Source organism: Bubalus bubalis, chromosome 5 (assembly GCF_019923935.1).
Source record: "Bubalus bubalis isolate 160015118507 breed Murrah chromosome 5, NDDB_SH_1, whole genome shotgun sequence".
NCBI lineage: Eukaryota > Metazoa > Chordata > Mammalia > Artiodactyla > Bovidae > Bubalus > Bubalus bubalis.
Genome location: NC_059161.1, coordinates 131,081,493 through 131,104,295, shown reverse-complemented (window position 1 = coordinate 131,104,295; position 22,803 = coordinate 131,081,493). Strand labels below are relative to the sequence as shown.

The 22,803-nt window shown below is 62.4% G+C and overlaps 1 protein-coding gene across 5 annotated transcripts in view; it reads left to right on the top strand.

Annotated features, from left to right (window-relative positions):
* Nucleotides 1-22,803, top strand: part of LSP1 (lymphocyte specific protein 1) — a 38,547-nt gene continuing 15,744 nt past the window's right edge. The window contains exon 1 of one of the 5 annotated variants that reach the window (XM_006051480.4): nt 1-151. In XM_006051480.4, coding sequence (XP_006051542.2) covers nt 84-151 — 68 coding nt within the window. In that variant the 5' untranslated portion in view covers nt 1-83. Of the gene's footprint in view, nt 152-13,592; nt 13,783-16,192; nt 16,419-16,518; nt 17,044-18,898; nt 18,925-22,803 lie in introns of those variants that run through there. The other 4 variants (XM_025286943.3, XM_025286944.3, XM_044943840.2 and 1 more) reach the window with 4 other exon arrangements.

The window sequence follows — 22,803 nt, the reverse complement described above, 5'->3', positions numbered from 1 at the left end:
GAAACCTGGCTGGGGGTGGGGGCTCCAGGGCGGCCGCCCCAGGAAGTGCCCAGAGCTGCAGCTCACACGCACAGTGAGGACCGATGGCGGAGGCTCCCGGCCACCCCGGCTCCGAGGAGCGGCGGGAGCTGCTGGCAGAAGAAGACACAGGGTAAGGCCCGGCCAGGCCATACGCACGCTCAGGCCCGCACAAGCCTTTGCATCTGCATGTTGTGGGGCTGCGCTTAACCCGAGGTCTGCGGCACAGCGGGTCCGGATGCGGCTCACAGGCTGCAGGGCGTCTTCCTGGGTCCCTGTCCCCACCCTGCCCGGGCAGCTAGATGCCTCTTCCGTCTACCGCTGCAGCTGGGCCTCGCTGGGAAAGGGGGGTTCACCCACCCGCCAGCGGGATGCGAACCGGGCTCCAGGCGGGCTGGATGCCCAGGGAAGAGCCCAGGCCTCGGGCAGGCAGGGCGGAGACTGTGAGGGCAGGAGGTGGGGCGGGTCCTGTCCAGGAGGCCTGGCCAAGAGGGGTTGCTCAGCCTCGGGAGCCTCGAAGCCTGTGCTGGGAGTCTGACTAGGCCCTCTCCCGGGCCGCCCTGCTCCGCTGGGGGTGAGGAGGCAGAGAGCGCTGCAGTGTCTGAGTGCCCGGCAGGCGGGGCTTTGGGTGGGCTGCGCGTGGGCACAGCCAGAGATGGGAAGGGACGCTGGTGACGCGGGCATCTGCAGGAGGCCGCCAGGCTCTGTGGAGCACCCCCACCTGAGATGGGGGGAGGCGGGGTCCCTGGCTGTGGGGGTCTGACGGTCCTAGGGTGCAGGGGCTGCACACGGGAGTGGCCAGGGCTTGTGGGCGGACAAATGGTTGAGGCATGGGCAGCCGTGTGGAGAGAGACCAGGGGCCCAGCGGGAGGATGGCAGAAAGGAAGGAGCAGAGGGAAGGGGTGAGATGCTCAAAGCCACAGGACTGAGGTGGACCTGACCAGCCACCCCCGACTTGCTCCAGAGCCACTGTGGGGGGTGGGCGAAGGGAAAGCCAGCCGGCCTACTAGGACCCCCGCTGGCCGAGCCACCACAGGCCGGGCTCCCCGCGGCCGCAGGGCTTCCTTGCAGAGTGGATTCTGCCCCCAGCTCTCCCGTGGGAGGCTGGAGGCAGTGGTACCCGGTTCCACGATGATGCTTTTATTGAGGAGGAAGGGATGCTGGAGCTGATGGCGAGGCGCACGCACAGGCAGGTGGAGGCGGTGCGAGGGCGTCTCCTCCCGGCCGAGTTCCAGGGGAGCCCTGGGTGGGGGCATGGGGCTGAGTCCTGGGGGACAGGGGCAGCTGGGGTCTGGGGGGGTCAGGGGGCACCTGCCCGCCCCGGGCTGTCGGGGTAGCCGGGGGGTGTCAAGCAGGACCCGCCGCTTGCCATAGAGGAGGGGAGAGAGGCATGACCCAGGCTTGGCACCCCAAGGAGGCAGCCTGTCCTCCTGCGGGGCCAGCACGCCGCACGGAGCAGGTGATGGGAACAGCTGTGTCCTCGCTCGGGAACGGCTCTTCACGTCAGCGCCACCCGGCCCAGGCTCCCATGTGCCTCCGGCCGCCGCATGCCCATAGAAGGGCACGACTTGTGTGGCCTGGCAGGGGCCTGCCCACTTCTTGGCCCCATCCTTGACCCCCCTCCTCGGCTGTCGCGCACGCGGAGGAGAGGGGGCGACGGAGGCAATGGCCACTAGCCCCGGGCTGGGTGACTTGCCGGGGCCTGTCCCTGGGGTTCGGGGTCTGTCGGGCGCTTGGCGGGAGGACCAGTCCAGAGACACCCCCTGCCCAGGAGCTGGGTGCCCCTGACATCCACCCCCTGGCACGGTGCACGTCCTGACCTTTCAGAATGAAACTGAGACCCAGGGCCGGGGGGTGGGGGGGGTGGTTCTCGTTTCACAAGGTGATGAAGGGAAGCGGGGATTTTCCTGTCTGGGGTGACAGAGAAGTCCCCGACGCCTAGGCAGGGGACCCGCAGCTGGGAAGCCCCTCCCGGGAGCCCCCCGGAGGGCCAGGGTCTGCTGGGACAGAGAGCAAAGCTCAGAGATGGCCAAGGTCTGTCTCCCAGCCCCCGCTGGCCACCCACAACAGAGCCATCAGGTCGGTGGGTCCAGGGCAAGTCCCCTCAGGCTGCTCCAGCACGAGACGGGCCGCCTCCAACCGCCCCAGATGCCTGGGAGGCCCATGAGTGCCCCAGCCCTCCCCGAGGCCAGGCCAGAGCACGCTGGTCCTCCCTGTCCCTGCCACCACCCGCAGGCAGCATCCCGGGCCCCTCCCCACCTCCCCCGCATCCCCCAGCTGCAGCCCTGCACCTCCCCGGTTGGCTGGGACGACAGGGTGGCCTGCAGACCCCTGCCCCTTCCCTGGCCACACTCTTTGTCCACAAGCCATGGGACCATGTCCTTCCACTCGTGGAACCGTGTGCCACGGAGCAGCATGACCCATACCCCGGGGCGGCCACTGCTGCCCCGGCCGCACGGCCCTCACTGCCCCACAGACTGGCCTTCCCAGCCCTTCCGCATTCTGGAAGGTGCTGGAATCATTGCAGACTTTGAACAGGACCCTCCTCAACCTCCCTGGCAGCCTCACTCCCTCCCCAGGCTTCCAAAGTTTCCTCTGAGCTCCCCTCCCCAGGTGTCCCCTACCCCAGGTTCCCTTTGCATCTGCCACTGCCCACAGTGGGGGCCCACGTAGAGCTTGGGTCTGTCCCTCCTCAGGCAGGGCTGGGATAGGGTGAGTGGGTGTCTCCCTGACCCCCAGGCCACTGTCCCCCTCCCAGCCCTCCAGATAGGGTGTGATCCCCGCTCAGGTGACGCTGCCCCCCTCACTGCTCCGTGTGCCAAGCTCAGGGGGCAGGCGGGTGGCTGGGGGACAGCCTGCAGGCCCCCTCTCTGGGCCATCTGTCTCTACAGGCCCTATCAAGCCTGCCTTCTGCACTGCAGGATCTGCAGGACAAAGGCCGCTGGTCCCCACGAGGCAGCGGGCAGTGGAGGAAGGGCCGAGCTGGCCCGGAGGCCTCGAACATGTCCGTCCGGCCAAGGGAGCCAGGGTGGGAGGGGCCCGTGGCACCGGAGAGGCCCTGGGTGGGGACCCCCAGGCACCCCACGACTGTCCCTGTCACCCACTTGCCCTCCCAGCAGGCCCAGCACCACCTGGTACAGTTGGGTACACGGCCTGGAGTAGCGAATGGCGCTGAAGCCCGCTCAGAAAGGCGGACGGCCCCCCTCAACTGCGCGGGCTGATGGGGCGGAGGGATGGGGGCCACACACTGGGGCTCCTCTCCCGGCCTCCAGCCCAGATCCGGGGGCGGCAGTCAGAGCTGGGTCAGGCCTCAGGACCCCCAGGTGGGCCTCATCTCCTCCTCCCCCAGGTCAGGGGTCTCGGGCGCCCGGAAATTTCCCAGGGGAGCGGGAAGGCTGAGCTCAGCGCAGATGATGGATGCCTTCCTTCTGCGCCTCCTCCCGCCTCCATCTGGACCCTTCACATCCCCTCCTCGGTGCGGGGGAGGGAGAGGACCTTCTCACACACTTGGGGAAGTCATTGCAGGGCCCACCCTGCAGACTTGGGAAGCCGGAAACCCTTCCCTGCCTCCCCACCCCCTTCCTGGTCCCCATCTGCCTCCTCAGAGAACAATCCTGGAGCCGCCAGGGCAGAACCAGGGGGGTCTTGGGGCCAGGATGGGCGGCCCCTGCCAGAGGGGTACTGTGGGTCGAGGCAGCGCTGCCTTCCCCCACGCCCCCCAGCCCCGCCTGCCTCTGCAGCAGCACCCCTCGCAGGGCCCGGAGCAAGGGCCAGCCCCCCTGGGCAGTGGCAAGAAGCCCCCTGGCCCGCCTCTGCAGCAGCACCCCTCGCAGGGCCCAGAGCGAGGGCCAGCCCGCCCTGGGCAGAGGCAAGAAGCCCCCCGGGCCAGCCCTGAGCGCCGCCTTTGCCTTCCTCGGTTCTGACCCAGGGCAGGCGCTGGGTGGGCCCAAAGCCCCAGGGCAGATGGTGCCAACCGCTGCGCCTGGCCCGGGACTTTCTGGGGTGACTGCACCCCACCCCGAGGCCTCAGTTCCCTCAAGGGCACAGTCATCGCTCAGCCTGAGCCGGCCTCACTGAGCACTGGAAACCAAGATGCTCATTGCCCAGCCAGGCAGGCCGGTGCCAGGGCCCCCTTTCCACAGGCAGAGCTGAGGCTTGAGGGCTGCACCCGCTGCTGGAGGGCAGCTGGGCACCGGCTCTGAGCATCTGCTCTCCTGAAGGGGCCCAGGCCCCCTGAGATCCAATGAGGAGTCAGGGGGACCCAGAGCTGGCTGGGATGCCCTCAGAGGCCCTCAGAAATCCCGCACACTAGTGCCTCCTGGGTTTTCTGGGACGTGGAGAGCCACCCCAAATACAGCACAACTCAGAAGACACCCTGGGGTCCACCCCCAAAGCAGAGATGGGGTTCGGCACCGGCAGGGGGATCAGGTCCTCTCCAGGGCCCCCTGGAGAGGTTCCCACAGCTTCTCCCCCAGGCCCAGCCCCAGCCCTGTGCATCTCGGGGTCCTCTTTCCGCTGGCTGCTCAAGGCCTTCTTGGAGAAGGGAGTTGGGAGGGGGCCTGGGCCACAAGGCCACCAGGGAGGGCAGTTGCCAAACCTCCCCAAGCCTGAGTCAGACTCGCTGCCATGATGAGTGGAGATCCAGCAGGGAAGGCACAGGCAGGGTGCAGGCCCTGGGAAAGCTCAGCCAAAGGGAAGCCCCTCACACCTCCCCTCACACACGGGAGCCTGGAGGGAGGGGGCTGGGCCGGCCTGTGAGGGTGTGGAGTTTACAGGAGATAAGGGGATGGGGAAAATCAGGCCTCCTCACCGGCCAGCACAGCCCTGCAGTGCCAGACACAGGCAGATAAGGGGTGGGGGGTGATGGGAGAGGAAAGCCCTGGCCCTTTCCTGGGGTCAGGCCCGTCTGTCAGCTCCCCGCCTCTGAGCCAGGAAGGTGGGAGCGGGTGGGTGGAGGAGGGAGCACTGTCTGGTCCCCTGGCTGGTGGGGAGCGGCTGTCTGGGAACCTGGGAGCTGGGTGCGCCTCGCCCCGCAGGAGCCTGGAGCAGGGCCAGAGCTGGGGGCAGGAGGACACAGTGGTCAGCAGGCAGAGCTGGCAGGGAGTTGCGGGGGGTGCAGCCTCAGCCTCCCCACTGTCCCCCGGGTGAGTGAAGACTGGGAGAGGGTCGCTGCCCGACTCTGTTCCTGGGAGGTGGGGCCTCAGACGCTGCCCCTTTACGCCCCCCGGGGGAAAACACAGTCCCTCACTCCAAAGGGGTCTGTGCCCCTCCGGGAGAGGACCTGCTCTGCAGATGGCTTCCCTTCTGGGTCCCAAGGCTGCCCACGCACCCTCTCCTCTTTAAAACAGAAGTGGGACTTGGGACAGATGGATCCAGCCAGTTGATTCTAGTGGGATCTGGAAAGACAGCGCGGGCCTTTCTCCTGGTCCCAGCCCCTCCCCAAAGCCCAGCTTCATGGGATTCCCACCACAGCACGCTGGCCCCTCTGCCCTTGCTGGACTGAGGCACACATGAGACAGATGAGACTCCGGAGTCACCCAGGGGCCACTGCCACTGAGACCACCAGCCCTGACCCCTCTTCACACTCTGTCCCTCACGGGCTCTCACTGTCTGGTACATCTTTTTTTTTTTTTTTTCAATTCACTGATCTGGCTTTACTGGGCTTAGTGGCAGCACGCAGGATCTTCAGTGATCATGTGAATCTTTCGTTCTGGCGCACGGACTCCCCAGGCAGCACATGGGCTCCAGGGCCTGGGGCTCAGTAGCTGCAGTGTGGGCTTAGTTACTCTGCGGCATGTGGGATCTTAGTCCCTGGACCTGTGACCCCCGCACTGCAAGGCGGAATCTTAACCACTGGACCATCAGGGAAGTCCCCGATGCACCTTTCACTGAGATACAGCTCTGTAAGCATGTGTGGGTGTGTGTGAGAATGTCTAAACAAGAGGACAGATCCCTCCCTCCCCAGTCCCTATTTAAGTTCTGTTGTGGCACTAACCTTACTGGGGAGAGGGTATGCGCCTTTATCTTCTATAGCCACAAGTTTATGAACCACGTCTTAGTCACAGAAGAAAGAAAAAAGGATAAAAAGACTCAACAAGAGAAAAGTATAAATGAAAAGAAAGGTAGGAAGCAGGAACAACTAGCTGGTGGATGGATGAATAGATGGATAATAGGTGGACGGAGGGATGGATGGATGAGTGAGGAGTAGATGGATGGGTGGTGGGTAAAAGGATAGAGGTGTGGAGGATGGGCGGATGGATGGGTGGATAAATGGATAATAGGAAGCAGGAACAACTAGCTGGTGGATGGATGAATAGATGGATAATAGGTGGATGGAGAGATGGATGGATGAGTGAGGAGTAGATGGATGGGTGGTGGGTAAAAGGATAGAGGTGTGGAGGGATGGGTGGATGGATGGGTGGATAGATGGATAATAGGAAGTAGGAACCACCAGCTGGTGGATGGATGGATAGATGGATAATAGGTGGACGGAGGGATGGATGGATGAGTGAGGAGTAGATGGATGGGTGGTGGGTAAAAGGATAGAGGTGTGGAGGGATGGGTGGATGGATGGGTGGATAGATGGATAATAGGAAGTAGGAACCACTAGCTGGTGGATGGATGGATAGATGGATAACAGGTGGACGGAGGGATGGATGGATGAGTGAGGAATAGATGGATGGGTGGTGTGTAAAGGGATAGAGGTGTGGATGGATGGGCGGATGGATGGGTGGATAGATAAATGGTGGGTAGGTGGGTAGATGGAGGGATGGATAAGTGAATGGATGAGTAAAGAATGGGTGGATGGAAGGATGAGGGGTGGATGAATAAATGGATGATGGGTAAGCAGATGATGAGTGAATAGGTGGATGGAAGGACAGATGGACAGACGGATGAGTGAATAGGTGAATGGATGAATGAACGGCTGAGTGGATGAGTGGTTGGTTGGGTAAATGGGTGGGTGGATGAATGGGTGCAGAATGGTGGGCTGGCTGGCTGGCTGGATGGTGGATGGATGAGTGGATGAAAGAGTGGGTGGATAGATGGATGTTGAGAGGAGGGATGGTGGGATGAATGGACTTGTGGATGATGGGTGAATGAGGGGACGGAGAGAAGGAATAAGTGATTTATGGATGAGAGAACAGTTGGATGGGTGGGTGGATGGATGGATGGATGGATGGACGGATGGATGGATGGATGGATGAGCGAATGAGTAGATTGATAAATGCATGAACGGAGGGATGTTTGGATGGATGGATGATGTGTGGATTGATTGGTGGGTAGGTAGATGGCTGGATGGCTGGATGTAAAAATGGATTGATAATGGGTGGGTGGATGGATGAATGGATAGGTGGAGAGATGGAAGTTGATTAAATGGATGGGTAAATTATGGGTGGATGGATGGGTAGATGGATGGGTGGATGAGTGTGTGGATGGATGTGTGAATGAACGGATAGGTAGATAGATGATGGGTGGATGAGTTTGCAGATAGACGTAGGAATGGCGTTAGTGTATGGGCGGATAAATGTAATGTTATAGATGAATAACTGGACAGATAAATGCAGATGGATACACATAATTAGTAGGTTTTTATGAGCGGCAAATTTAATTCAAATGACCGTTATGTTTACTACTGTGGGCAAGAATCCCTAGAAGAAATGGAATAGCCCTCATGGTCAACAAAAAAGTCTGAAATGCAGTACTTGGGTGCAATTTCAAAAAATGACAGAATGATCTTGGTTCCTTTCCAAGGCAAACCATTCAACATCACACTATGCCCCAACCACATCTATGCCCCGACCACTGATGCTGAAGAAGCTGAAGTTGACCAGTTAACACCGACACCAAGAAAAGATGTCCTTTCCGTTACAGGGGATTGGAATGCAAAAGTAGGAAGCCAAGAGGTACATGGACTAACAGGCAAGTTTGATCTTCAAGTACAAAATAAAGCAGGGCAAAGGCTAACAGAATTTTGTCAAAAGAATACACTGGTCATAGCAAACACCCTTTTCCAACAACACAAGAGACAATTCTACACATGGATATCACCAAATGGTCGATACCAAAATCAGATTGGTTATATTCTTTGCAGCCAAAAATGGAGAAGTTCTCTACAGTCAGCAAAACAAGACCTCAAGCTAACTGAAGCTCAGATCATTAGCTCCTTACTGCAAAATTCAGGCTTAAATTGAAGAAAGTAAGCCACGCAGCTATGACCAATAGGTCATTCAAGATTGACCTAAACCAAATCCCTTATGATTACACAGTGGAAGTGACAAATAGATTCAAGGGATTAGATCTGATAGACCGAGTGCCTGAAGAACTATGGACAGAGGTTCATAACATTGTACAGGAGGTGGTGACCAAAATCATCCCAAAGAAAAAGAAATGCAAGAAGGCAAAATGGTTATCTGAGGACGCCTTACAAATAGCTGAGAAAAGAAGAGAAGCTAAAGGCAAAGGAGAAAAGGAAAGATATACCCATCTGAATGCGGAGTTCCAAGGAATAGCAAGGAGATAAGAAAGCCTTCTTCAGTGATCAGTACAAAGAAATAGAGGAAAACAACAGAATGGGAAAGACTGGAGATCTCCTCAAGAAAATTAGAGATACCAAGGGAATATTTCATGCAAAGATGGGCTCAATAAAGGACAGAACGGTATGGCCCTGATAGAAGCAGAAGATATTAAGAAGAGGTGGCAAGGATGCACAGAAAAACTGTACAAAAAAGTTCTTAATGACTCAGATAATCATGATGGTGTGATCACTTACCTAGAGTCAGACATTCTGGAGTGTGAAGTCAAGTGGGCCTTAGGAAGCATCACATGAACGAAGCTAGTGGAGGTGATGGAATGCCAGTTGAACTGTTTCAAATCCTAAAAGATGGTGTTGTTAAAGTGCTGCACTCAATATGCCATCAAATTTGAAAAGCTCAGTAGTGGCCACAGGACTGGAAAGGTCAGTTTTCATTCTAGTCCCAAAGAAGGGTAATGCCAAAGAATGCTCGAGCTACCAGACAACTGCACTCATTTCCATGATGGTAAGGTTATGCTCAAAATCCTGCAAGCTAGGGTTGAGCATTATGTGTACTGAGAACTTCCAGACGTAAAAGCTGGGTTTAGAAATGTCAGAGGAACCAGAAATCAAATTGCTATCTGTTGGATCATAGAGAAAGCAAGGAATTCCATAAAAACATCTACTTCTGCTTCATTGACTACAAAAAAGCGTTTAACTGTGTAGATCACAACCAACTGGAAAATCCTTAAAGAGATGGGAATACCAGACCACCTTATCTGTCTCCTGAGAAACCTGGGTGCAGGTCAAGAAACAACAGTTAGAACCTTACATGGAATAGCTGATTGATTCAAAATTGGGAAAGAAGTATGTTAAGGCTGTTTATTGTCACCCTACTTATTTAACTTATTCAATTCAGTTCAGTCACTCAGTCGTGTCCGAGTCTTTGCGACCCCATCGACTGCAGCATGCCAGGCTTCCCTGTCCATCACCAATTCCCAGAGTTTACTCAAACTCATGTCCATTGAGTCAGTGATGCCATCCAACCATCTCATTCTCTGTCGTCCCCTTCTCCTCCTGCCTTCAATCTTTCCCAGCATCAGGGTCTTTTCTAATGAGTTGGCTCTTCGCATCAGGTGGCCAAAGTATTGGAGTTTCAGCTTCAGCATCAGCCCTTTCAATGAATATTCAGGACTGGTGTATTTTAGGATTGACTCGTTGGCTCTCCCTACAGTCCAAGGGACTCTCAAGAGTCTTCTCCAACACCACACTTCAAAAGCATCAATTCTTCTGTACTCAGCTTTCTTTATCGTCCAACTCTCACATCCATACATGATAGGCAGAGTATATCATGCAAAATGCTGGGGTTGACAAATCACAGGCTGGAATCAGGATTGCTGGAAGAAATATCAATAACCTCAGATACGCAGATGACACCACCCTTATGGCAGAAGGTGAAGAGGAACTAAAGAGCCTCTTGATGAAAGTGAAAGTGGAGAGTGAAAAGGTTGGCTTAAAGCTCAACATTCAGAAATCTAAGTTCATGGCATCTGGTCCCATCACTTCATGGGAAATAGATGGGGAAACAGTGGAAACAGTGTCAGACTTTATTTTTTTGGGCTCCAAAATCACTGCAGATGTTGACTGCAGCCATGAAATTAAAAAACACTTGCTCCTTGGAAGGAAAGTTATGACCAACCTAGATAACACATTGAAAAGCAGAGATATTACTTTGCCAACAAAGGTCCGTCTAGTGAAGGCCATGGTTTTTCCTGTGTTCATGTATGGATGTGAGAGTTGGACTGTGAAGAAGGCTGAGCACCAAAGAATTGATGCTTTTGATCCAACCAGTGCATTCTGAAGGAGATCAGCCCTAGATGTTCATTGGAAGGACTGATGCTGAAGCTGAAACTCCAGTACTTTGGCCACCTGATGCGAAGAGCAGACTCATTAGAAGACCCTGATGCAGGGAAAGATTGAAGGCAGAGGAAGGGGATGACAGAGGATGAGATGGCTGGATGGCATCACCGACTCGATGGACATGAGTTTGGGTAAACTCCGGAAGTTGGCGATGGACAGGGAGGCCCGGCGTGCTGTGATTCATGGGGTCGCAGAGTCGGACATGACTGAGCGACTGATGGGGAAAATAATGGATAAATATGCATGTGTGTGGGTGCATACTCAGTCGCTCAGTTGTGTCCAGTTCTTTGCAACCCTGATGGACTGTAGCCCACCAGGCTCCTCTGCCCATGGAGTTTTCCAGGCAAGAATGCTGGAGTAGGTTGACAATTCCTACTCCAGGGGATCTTCCAGACCCAGGGATTGAATCCACACCTCCTGCATCTCCTGTATTGGCAGGTGGGTTCTTCACCACTGTGCCACCTGGGAAGCCCAAATATGTACATGAGAGGACAGACACATATGTTCTCATGCACAAGTGGATGTAGGACTTGCTAGGTGGGAGGACGGGTGGACATACGGATGGATGAATAGGCAGATATATAAACGGATGTACAGATGGGAAAGATAGTGAAATGCTGATATTTAGATGAATGTAAGTGCAATAGAATATTTAGAGAGAGAGAAGGATGTATAACAGAATAGCAAATAATTCACCAGCTGGGTACCAGGGCAAACGGATATACAAATTGGTGAACGCGTGGATAATAGTAATTAACATATGCTCAGCAGTTACTTTGTTCAGAATGGAGGGATACCTAGCTAAATGCTTCTTTTAAGGGTTTTACATGGTTTACATGTATTAAGACCTTTAAGTACATGGATGGATGTACTTATGGGGCATGGATGGATAGGTGATGGATGGATTGAGTATGGATGGATTGATGTTGAACGGAAGATGGATGGACAGATGAATAGGTAGATGATGGATGGATGATAGATGGTGGAGGACGGATGGATGGAGAGAAAACGGCGAAGCTGACGTCAGGTGCTCTGCCCTGTGTTTCCTGTTGGGACATGCCCTGGTTGTGAAACTGTGAACCCTCGCTGCAGCATTCAAAGTTCTACTCTTGCTATTAATACCTCCCACCCATCAGTCCAATAAGTAATTGTGCAATTCTATTTAAGTTTCAGGGACAGGAAACTCCCACCACTCCAAGGCAGCCCTTTCCCCTGTGGAAGTATTTTTCCTTATTTTGAAACGAAATATGCTTTGGCACATTTCATTCCTGGCTGGCTGTGGCTGGGATTCCAGAACTAAGAGCAGGGGGCAAGGAGGATATGGCCAGTTGAGATGGGAACAAAAGGCAAGCTTCCTTTCCCGGGGTGATCTGGCTCAGCCCGCAGCCCAGCCCTGCCGTCCCCCTCTCCCCCCTCCTCCTCGCCCCACCAGCATCTGGGGGTCTCTGCATCTCTGGCTGGGGGCTGGGACGCACAGTGGGCACAGCGGCCTCTACAGTACACCCCGGACAGTCTCTAGCCCCTCCTGGCTTGTGCAAGGGGAGGCGGGGGGTCACAGGACTCAGCCTGATGCGTGGGGGCCGGTCTGAGCCAGAAGGCCCACCGCAAAGTCTCCAGCGGCCAGCACCACACCGGGTTACCAAGGACCTGTGGCCCACGTGGAGTCTCTCCGAAGGCTGCTGCTTCCTCCAACATACGGGGATTCACCCCACGTCCACCCACTCTCTGGTCTTATCCCAACCTTACTCTTCGTCCCCTCGCACTTCCTCATGAGCTCCCAGCCCCAGCAGCCTGGTGCAATCAGAGATCAGACAAGTTAGGGAGGCAGAGGCCGTGGAGTGGCGCTGGGGTGGCTGGTAGGCTCCCGGCGGGCTTGGTTCTGGCTCTGCTGGGCCCTGACCTCAGGTACCAGTCTGAGCCTTGGTCTTCCCACCTGGGGCACAGGTCTACGGTGGCATCTGCTTCTCAGGGAGGTCGAGGGTGGGTGAGCCCAGGGAGCTGCTGGATACGAGGCAGCCCGGCCCGGAGCTGGCCCTCGGTGACTCCCCGAGGGCGAGCTGGGTTGGGCCCTCCCCGGTCAGGCCAGTTGCCCACTGTGCTCCGCAGTGAGTCACTAGGGGCGCCTCAGCCCAACCGGAGGAACAGTGGGCTGGGCTGCTGCTCCTGGGGCCTCGGCCAGAGCCTGGGGGGCAAGGGGGGCTGCCGGCCAGGCCACCGCGCTGACCTCGTGCCACTGGCCACTGGTGGGGAGCACGGCTGTCCCGCCCCGACGGGCGAGCCTGCAGTGGCCTCAGGAGCCTCGGTGCCCTGAGCCGCCTGGGGCCGTCTGTCAGAGGCAGGGGTGGGCAGCAGCCTCCCCACCGGGGAGCCGACGGCATTCCCGGGGTGCCCTGGCCTGCCCCTCGAGGTGATAACAGGAGCAGAGGGCTGGGAAGAAACAAAGGGAACATGGAGACCAGGGAGGGACGGGAGGAGGGTGGGGAGGAGGGAGGGAAGGAGGGAGGGGGAGGAGGGAGGGAGACAGAGACTGAGAGACACCAGCAGGGAGAGAGGAGGCTGTGGGACCAGGGGGGCCGGAGGGCATCAAGCAGGAGGTGGCGGGGCCTGGCCTGGGACGGCCGGGCGGGGGGCGAGGGCAGGGAGCAGAAGGCCAGGGCCAGGCCCTGAGAGGCAGGCGAGGATGGGGGCCAGGGCACAGGGGCAGGGGGCGGCCGCCTGCCCAGCACAGGCCTCCCAGGTCTTGCTCAGGCCCCAGGCTGCCGCGTGGCGAGGGTTTCCCTCTGACATTTTTACTAGTCTCAGAAGGAGCCAGGGGGTGGAGGTGGATGAGGCCGAGGCGGTGGAGAAGGGGGTTGCTGGGGACCAACGTGAAGCAGCTGCTAAGTGTCCTGGTGCAGGAGAGGGGCCTGGAGCCCCAGAGCCCATGAGGCCGTGCAGACAGGGCCATTCGGGGTGCCCGGGGCAGCCAGCGGGCAGCCCACCCAGGGGACCCCCAGGGGCCAGAAAGGCCAGGACAGACGGATGGAGGGTCACAGACCCGCAGACAGAGAGAGGAACAGGAAGGGGGTGTCAGAGCCAGAGACCAGCCGGCCAGACAGAGGGAGAGACAGAGCGAGAAGGGCATCGGGTGGGTAGAGAGAGGAGGGGAGAGAGCCCAGGGCAGGAGGAGCCGGGGCAGCGGGAAGCAGCCTCTGAAGAAGCAGCCGCAGCCTCTGGCCCCAGGGCAGGGGTCAGGCCAGGTCGCCGGGCAGCCGGGCGCCCACCAGCATCATGAGCAGCTCTGCGCTCCTGAGGAGGAGTTCTAGGAAACAGGGCCTGGAGAGCCTCCTGAGGTAGGTCCCTCCGCCCAGGCCGGGGCGTGGAGGGCAGGGCAGGGTGCCCGCGGGTGCCTCCCCGGGCGCCTGCGGCTCCGACCCGTGTGTGTGGGCACCCGGCCGCCTGCCCACTGTCTCCTCCGCCGCTGCGTCCTGCCACCAGCTCCGTGCCCCCTCCGGTGACAAGCACGGCCCCAGTGAGGCATCCCCCACCTCCTCTGGTCCTGCTGGCCCTGGGGACCATCAGGTCACCCCTTACTTTGTAGAGGGTGAAGGTGGACTTGGCCCCACATTCTCCGCCCTGGCCGGCCCTTGGTGTACCTGCCCCGGGGGGCAGGCACCGCAGGCCGCGTGCACGCTTGGAGTCAGGCCTCCACAGGCAGAAGCTGGGTCTGCGTCCGTGGACTTGGGGCCAGTGCCCTGCCCTCTCTGAGCCTCAGTCTCCTGCTCTGCACAGTAGGGGCATCGCAGTGCCTGCCTCACAGAGTCCTGGAGAGCAAGCAGAAGCGAAGGGCCATGGGTGGGCTCAGAGCCCCTGCAGCGCTGGGGCCTCGCCTCACGTCCCTTTGAGCCGCCCACAATGCCCTTCTCCTCCTCCACCCTTCCAGGCACCAAGGCCGGGGAAACGCGGCTTTCTCCACCTAGCCCGCCTCTGCTTCTCCTGAGCAGGGAGGGCCTCCCGCTTCCACAGGGCTGCTGGCCTGCTCCCCGCCTCCTGACAGCCTGGTCTCCCTGGGCAAACGGCTCGCTCCTGGGGACATGGGTGTCCCTCAGCACCCCAGGTCCACTGCGGCCCTGACTTGGGATGGGGCAGGGGCGGGGTGTGCAGGTGGGCTCCGCAGCGTCTGAGCGGAGCCAGGAACCCTGGCCCGTCCTGCTCCGGCTCGCGGGGTCTCTGCAGACACAGGCATGGCTCTCTCCCCATCCCGCCCGGCCAGGCCTGAGGGCCACAAGGCCAGAGTCGGGGCCACGCAGAGTGTTTGCGTGCCCGCTGAGCTCGCCGAGCAGGCAGACCCTCGAGGGTCCGCCCCTGGCTTCACACCTGCCCGTTGCTGGCTCTGCTGGCCTCCCTGGTGCCACTCACCAGGGGACCCTCAGGTGCATCTCGGGGAGGACTCCTGGGCAGCTGGGAGGGGCCGCCACTGTCCTCCTGTGCCCAGCTTGCAGCCTGGGAGTGAAGGGGTGCCTGCCGGTCCTGGAGGTCCAGCAGTGCCCTGTAACAAGTGGGGAAACTGAGGCCAGGAGGGACATTGTCCAGCCCAGTGGGGCGTGGCAGGGCCTGCCTGTATGCACACCTGTCATCCAGGTGTTGCTTTGGCTTCGTTCCCAAACCCAGTGCCAGGTTGCTGCCCGGGCATGCTGGGGCACACGAGAGGTGCTGTTGGAGCTTGGACGGTGCGGTGGGGCTGAGTGCCCAGGCAGGCCTGGGCGTGAGCCCCACAGACCTAGATGGGCGAAGGCGGGCCTGTAAGTGACCGGCCGGGGCAGGGACAGAGGGCAGCCTGCCTCTGAACCCCCTGGGAACGCCTGCCGTGGGGGGCGGGGAGGTCCCTTGTGAACGGTGGCGGAGATAGTCTGTCCACCCGGCCGATGGGCACAGGCCTGCATGCCCTCTAGGCCCTGACCCAGTGCGCATGGGCCCTGATACCCGCACGCCCACGTGGATGCCACTCCCAACTCCGAATCTAAGAGGCTTCTGGCTGGCAGGCCCTCGCCTTTGGCGGGCGGCAGAACCAGACTCACAGAGGCTGCCACACCACAGGTGCCCTCGGGAGCGGGCAGCCACCCACCTCACCAGGCGGGTCACGCTGGGCCCTCACCCAGGACGCCCGGGAGCAGGGGGCGGGGCCGCAGAGGGCCCCAGACGTCGCTGTCATGAGCGCTGGGAGGGTGTGCGGGCAGCTGAATCCACCCGGATCCTCAGCGAAGCCTGGCTTGTCCTGGCTGTGGCCGCGAGGCTGTGTAGAGAGCCAGCAGGAGGCTTCAGGCTGGGGGGCCGGGACCCCGGGGCTCACCCCCTTCCCCTGCTGTGCGCCCATGCCAAGCTCTGCCCCTTCCCAGGTGGCAGGGAGTTACCCCCACCCCCTCCAACAGCCCCTGGGGGTCTCAGTGCCCGCCTCAGGCCCATCTCAGGCCTGGCCCATGCGGTAGACCGTCAGGGACAGCCAGGGTCCCTGGGCCCACGCACTTCCAGAGGACTCCTGGACTCAGGGCATCCTGTGGGCCATGCAGTCATCCAGGGCTTGGCCTTGTAAGGCGAGGCTGAGCTGATACAAGGCCGGGTGGCTCCCAGTCTGCCCAGGGAGGCCCGTGGGGCGGGCTGTCTGCCGCGCTCAGCGCACATCCGTCTCGGACGCGCCGGTCATTCCCACGCCCGGCTCTCCCGCCTGAGGAAGCCTGGCCCAGGAGGCCCTGAGGGGCGGCCAGAGGGCAGGGAATGTGGCCACTGCCTGCCGAGCTGGCCCAAGGGCACTGGGAGAAGCCAGGCCCGCAAACCACAGCGTGCGCGGGGCGGGGCTGCCTCAAGCCCACCCAGGGCCCCGCGTCTGGGGGTGGGCGGCCCCTGCCCTGGCAGGGCTGGGTGCCCGGGGGATGGTGCTGTTCCGGCTGCAGGTGGTCTGGCGTTCAGAGCGAGTCCTGTCCCGGGAGCCTGGGTGAGCCAGCAGGCGGGGGTACGGGGACGGAGCAGCCCAGCCCCTGGGCAGGCAGTCAGGGCCAGAGCCCAGAGTGCCGAGGCTGAGGCCAGGCTCCAGCCCTGACCTGCAGACCAGCTGGGGTCAGAGCAGCCAGTGAGCGCGGCCAGCGTGCCAGGCACCTGGGGCTGGCACCCCGTCTCCACGGGAGCCTCAGGAGAGCGCCTCATGGCTCCTGGGTATCAGAGATGGCCAGATGGGATGTGGCCCCTGGGGGCATCTCCTGGGGCTTGGAGCAGCTCAGTGCAGGTTGGTGGTGGGGGGGCTGACCCCCTGTAGGTGAGGGTTCAGGATGAGAACCCCAGGCGGCCTGTGGACCAGTGGGGTGTTGGGGCCCTGGCCACGCGCAGCCGCTGAGGGGGACGAGACTCTGGTCCGTCCAGGAAGGCAAGGGCATGGGGCTGTGAGGGCTGGCCGCTGCCCATGACCCGCGGGGCAGTTCTGAGGCCATGGAGGGGAAGCTGCAGCCAGGCGCTGTATGCCCTGCGGTCCCAGGGCTCCTGTCCTGTCGGATGACGGGAGCAGACAGGAGCGGAGAGATGGACCAGGCAGGGTGGGGGCAGCGGGACCTCCGTGAAGACAGAGAGTGAGTGGGAACAGGAGGGGTCAGGGGGCACAGGGCCGTGAGCAAGAGGACGGGGAGGCCGCAAAGGAGGGGCCGCGTGGGGCGGGAGACGAGGTGCTCGAGGGGTCTCAGGACCCCTGGGCCAGGCAGCATGTGTGCCGAGTGCAGGAGGTGGGGGCAGCCCTGGCCAGCCGGGAAGGTGGGCGGGGCAGGCAGGCGAGAGCAGGATGGGAGTGGGGGGAGCACACAGAGAAAAGCCCACCGTGGGGAGGGTGGGGGTCAGGGGGACCCTCCTGCCCTTGGGCGAGACTGCCTGGGTGCTGAATGGGGACTGTGGAATTGGGACCCCAGCTGTGTCTCCCGGGATGGGGGACCCCCATTGAGTCTGCACCTCGGTTTCCTTGCCCGTGGAGGGGTCACTTTGCCCCTCTAATGGGGCCATCCCGGCATAGCCCCCAGCTCCCAGCGGAGCCCTTGGTGGGCAGAGGGCCAGGGCAGGTCCTGTAGGCTGGTGGAGGCTGGACCCAGGCCCCTATCTACGTGGACAGAGAGGCTGAGGCTCAGGGAGGTGGGGTCTTGCCCCTGCTCTGGGGCACAGGCCATGGGGTCTGCAGGGTCAGAGGACGTGAATCTGGGGTGGCAGGGCAAAGTGAGCATTAGGGCCAGTTTGGTGGCAAAGCCCCCCACCCCCTGAATGACCCACCCCGAGGGGTCGGGGACAAGGCATCCTTTGGAGGAGGGACTGGGGGCCGGGCAGAGGCTCTGGTGGCGGAGACAGCGAGGGTCCCGCTGCTCCACGTACTTGGGGCCCCAGGGCCCTGCGGGAGGGCCAAGCCGGAAGCAGACAGACAGGCGGCCCGTGCCAGGCTGTGCCTGCCCCCCAGGGGGGCAGCCGAGTTTAAACGACAGGCAGACCCCTGGACTCTGCCGAGCACATGAGCCCCTTTAGCATCGACTGAGGGCAGAGTCGTGTGTGGGGGCGTTGGGGAGTGGGAGGTGGACCCGTGGCACCGAGCAGGAGACGGGAGGGGTGGCAGAGGCTCCAGCCGGTGCCAGCCACCGGTCGCGTGTCCCGGAGCGTGCCAAAGCCTGGCCTCGTGAGCGCTCCGAGGTCTGTGCCAGGCAGTCCCAGCTGGCTTGGGAGTGTCCGGCTCTCCTGGAGGGCTGTCCAGCGCCAGGAGGAGACCGGGCCGGGCCCGGGGCTACAGCTGGAGCTGCTGCTCGGTGGGGGTGCTGGGCGGGCGGGCGGCCCCCCAGTCCCGTCCCCCGGGAAGTCGGCCCGGGCGAGGCGGTGTGTAGGCGTGGGGGTGGGCAGGGCGAGTCACTGAAGGGTGGGGCGGGGGCGCCCGGGGAGGTCTCCTGGGCTGCCTCGGCCCCGGGCCAGGCCCCTGCAGCGCTGTGGTCAGTGACTCGGAGGAGAAAGGAGGGACCCAGGCGTGCAGGGCGCGGGGCAGAGGAAGGAGCGGCCTCAGCCCTGCCGGGCGCCCCCAGCCCAGATGGGCAGGCTGGTGAGAGCCGACAGGGGCAGAGGCGTGGGAGCACCGCGGCACGGAGGCCGGGCACGGAGCGCATCACCAGAGGTACGGCGTGCAGCCAGGGGAGGTGATGGGCTGGGCGCCGGGGAGCCCGGCCTGGGGGTCAGAGGGGAAGCCTGGCGTCTGGAGGTTCAGGGCCCAAGTGCCCACTTCCCACTCTTGGCAGGGTCTTCCAGGGTCACGTGTGGCCAAGCTGTAGGGGTGGGTGAAGCCCCCACAAGGAAGGTCACAGACGCCCTTTGACGGGAGCCTGAGCACCTGGGGTACCCGATTCCCATCAGGACAGGACACCCTCACCATTCGGGTGTCCGGGTGGCTGGTGGGAGTCTGCCTGGCCTGCCTGGACAGCTCTAGGGATGGCGATGTGGTGGGTAGGCCTGACCTGCGGTGCCCCGACCTGCCAGCATCAGAGCCCGGACCCCCGGGAGCTTCGTGGGTCCCGGGTCTGGGGTGAAGGGTATGGCAGGAGCCTGAGGCAGCAGGACAGTGGGCAGTGGCTCTTAAGAGGGGTCCGGGGTCTTGTCCAGAGTCCAGGGCCGGGGGTCTTACTCCTCTGGCACTGCTGCCCCGCAGGCGGTGGGCAGCAGCCAGGCAGCCACCCCCCGGGAATGGCAAGCAGCTCCAGATGAGGGGCTGGAGCAGGAGCAGGGAGCCCCGTCCACGGGGACAGAGGCCCCTCCCACAGCGCTCTCCTGGAGGGGCGAGGACCAGGGAGCAGCCCCCAGGAGGCACCAGGACTGTGCGTCCCCTGGGAGGGGTGGGCCTCCCCCTGGGCTCTGGGGAGGAAGGATGGGCAGAGGCAGGGCCACGGGGGTCCCAGCTCTGAGGCCCACACCCGCCCATCTGCAGGCCCCTTGGCCACGACCTCCGTCGTGTCTCCCGGGCACCACTGTCTACTTGCTAACCCGCCCCCTCCCAAGGGCCTCCTCCCACCATGGCCCCTTGTTCCTCCAGGCTGGGTGCAGGCACGGGGGTCCTTCATCCGAGAGGATGCCCCCCTAAATGAAGCTTAGAACAGGGGTCCTCTTCTGAGGCCCTGGAGCCATGCTGTGGGGCCAACATGGGCTTTCCTGCGTCCTCTAAGGGCAGCGAGGGCATCTCACCCATCGCTGGGTCCCCAGCACCTGACTAAATAGAGTGCTGACTAAATAGAAGGGGGGAGGGAGACCCCGGCAGGCCGGGAGAGCGGGCTGCGCTGGCCGGAGGGAGGTGATGGAGCAGGTAGCAAATGCTGGGGTGTCGTCTGGGGGTCCCGGCCGGGGCAGGAGGCCGGGGCGGTGCCGGGCAGCTGTGGTCCCCTCACCCACCTTCCCAGGGAGACCACAGGCCCTGCAGCCTCATGCCTGCCCCATCTTCAGCTGTAAGTGGGCACTGAGTCTGCTGAGACCTGGGCAGTGGGGCTGTGCTGCCTGGAGCCGGCAGAGGGGGCCCAGGTGCCAGTGGGGTAAGGGCCTAGAGGAGGCGTGGGGTGGGGACTGGGCTTGAGGGGGCCCTGGGGCTGGAAGGCTAAGGCAGGGGTGACCCTTCCTTAGTTTGCCCGAGGGGCTGGCTGGAAAGTCATGCAGAAGGGGGTCCGAGCCTTTGGGGGCTCCGAGTGGGCGGGCAGCCAGGGGTCCCCCAAGCGAAAGGCCACCACGTGCAGCCCCCCTGCGGGAGGATGGAGGGTGACAGGCAGCGAGGCTCCACCTGGGCCCATCCACAGGGGCCACTGCTGGGGGGTGTCTGGACTGGGGGTTCTGGAGGGGAAGGGGCCCATCCACAGGGGCAGTGCTGGGGGAATCTCTGGACCAGGGGCGCTAAGGGGGAGGGGGGCAGTGCTGGGGGGATCTCTGGACTGGGGGTGCTGGGGGGGAAGGGGCCCATCCTCAGGGGCAGTGCTGGGGGGTCTCTGGGCTGGGGCTGCTGGGGGTGAGGGGGCCAGTCCACAGTCTGCTCTGGCCTTGTCCCCAGGTCAGAGGGCCCTCCACTCCCTCAGGCGGAGCAGCCAAGGTCTGGGGGAGGGCAGGTCGCTCTGCCTCTGTCCCTAGGCCGCCCGAGGGTGCTGTGGAGGCCCTGCAGGGCTGGCCTCTCTCCCGTGAGCTTTGGGCTCCCAGAGGCTGCAGCTGTGCCCCCCACACACCGGAGGTGCAGGCTGGGTGCCCTGGACGCAGCAGCCCCTCCCGCACCCACAGTCTGCACCTCTGCGGTGCCATTCTCCCTGGCTGTGGGGAAGCTAGTTTGCAAGCTGATGCCTCCTCCTCCAGGGAGGCTTCCCGGATGTGACCTGCCCACGGGGCCAAGAGGACATGCTGTGGGTGGGGGGGCAGTGGGAAGCCCGGACCCATGAGGGCACTTCAGCCTCCTTCTTGGGGACACGGGTCTGCCATAGTGCCAGCCGTGAGGAGCAGGAGCTGGGCCCGCCTGGCCAGGGCTGTCCTCAGTTCTCACCTTGCCAAGTGGGGTCAACACCCCTTTTCACAGCTGGGGAGCTGGAGACTGGGCCTGGGGTCTGGCTCGGGAGGAGGGTCAGAGAGGCAGAGTTACAGCTCCTCCCCAGGGGCCGGCAGCTGCCCCTCCTGAGGCGGCCTGGGCCCTCCCCGCCCCCGGGGGGGGCAACAGCCCACCTTCCGCACCCCTGAGGCCTTCCTGGTCACCCCAAGGGTGGCAACAGGCTCCCCACCTCCTGTCCCCTGCTCGGAACCCTCGGTATTCCTGGGCCCACAGCTCAGCCTCTGCACTCAATCTTGCCCGGACCCCCCACGGCCCCCCACCCCTGAGTCCTGCTCCAGGTCTTGCCCCCCAGTGCTGGGGGTACAGCCGTGGGGAGAGTCAGGAAGAGCTGGCACCCCGCACCCCAGCAGAGGGGGCACCCCGAGGCCCCCAGTGGCGGCTGGCGGTGCCAGCTGGGCCTCAGCTGTGGACAGCAGGCCCTGGGGGTGCCCGTGGGGCGGGTGGGGCCAGAGGGAGGGTGGCAGGAGGGGCTCTGCCTGCGGTCACCAGGAGCTTGGCACCCCCAGCTTATCGCTCTCCGGTTCCTCCGGCCGCCATAGGGGCTGCTCATCCCCGGGTGGGCCGGGGCACCCCGTCTGCCTCCCTCCCCACTGCCCTGTCTCTCTGAGATCCCAGTGGCCCCCAGGCCTGCCTTGGCGACCCCCAGGCTGACCCCTCCCGGGTTCCCGCGTGCCCCCTCCGGGGAGCTCTGGACGCCTGTCCCTTTGCCCTGTAGTCCCTCCACCTTCCGCCCGCCAGCTCCCCACCACGCCTGTCCCTTCCTCGCAGCCCGGCTGGGCCTCCTTCCCAGATGCTGGTCTGACACCACCTGTGCCGCTGTGGGCTCCCCTGACTCCCCCCAGGGGCAAGGGCACTGCCCCCCGGGCACAACCCCCACCCCCCTGCCTGGCCACTCAGCTCTCCCGCCCCCCCATCTCTGCTTTTCCCTCGGCCTCCGAGGCACCCCCCTGCCCCTGCCTGGCCACTCAGCTCTCCCGCCCCCCCCATCTGTGCTTTTCCCTCGGCCTCTGAGGCCCGCTCTCAGACCCCTGCTCTCATCCTCCAGACCCAAGCGCAAGGCAACCTGCTGAGCGTCCCTGAGCAGGGCTCGGGGCTGGCCCTGTGGGGTGCCTCCCAGGTCTAAGGCGCAGCACAGACACACCAGGAAGGTGCTGCTGGGGGTGGGGGGTGGGCCAGGAGGGGCTGGACCCGCACCAGGGTGCTCAGGAGGGTGGGGGCCCGGTGACCCGCCGCTCAGTGCCAGCCCCCCACCGGGGCAGCCGCCCTCACCATGTGCAACCGCCTGCTCGGGGCTCCCGCATGCTCCAGGCTCAGCCCTCACGCTGCCGCGGCACCCTGGCCCCCCGCGGACCCTCCCTGAGCTACACCCAGGGAGCGGCTCCCCTCGGGTCATGGGGCGCAGGGGCTGCCCAGCCTCCCGCCCCGTCCCAAGCCCCCTGGCTGGGCCCCGCCCCTCCTCTGGACCATATGGCTGGGGGCACGTGCAGTCCCCCAGCCTGGAAGCTGGGCTGAGTGGTCTCCGAGTCCTTCCACACTCTGTCACACGTGGGCTCTGAGGTCACTTGAGGCACCAGTTGCTCTGTGGCATCCACCTAGGCGAATGAAAGCCCGGGGAAGGGGGTCACTTGACGGGACCGGATGCCTTGGTGGTCACAGGCTCACAGGCTGACCATCCCAGCTCCCCAGGACTCCCGCCCGTGCTGTCCAGGGGACAGTGGTCAGGCGGGTACTTTGCGGGTCTCTAGAGGGAAAGGCC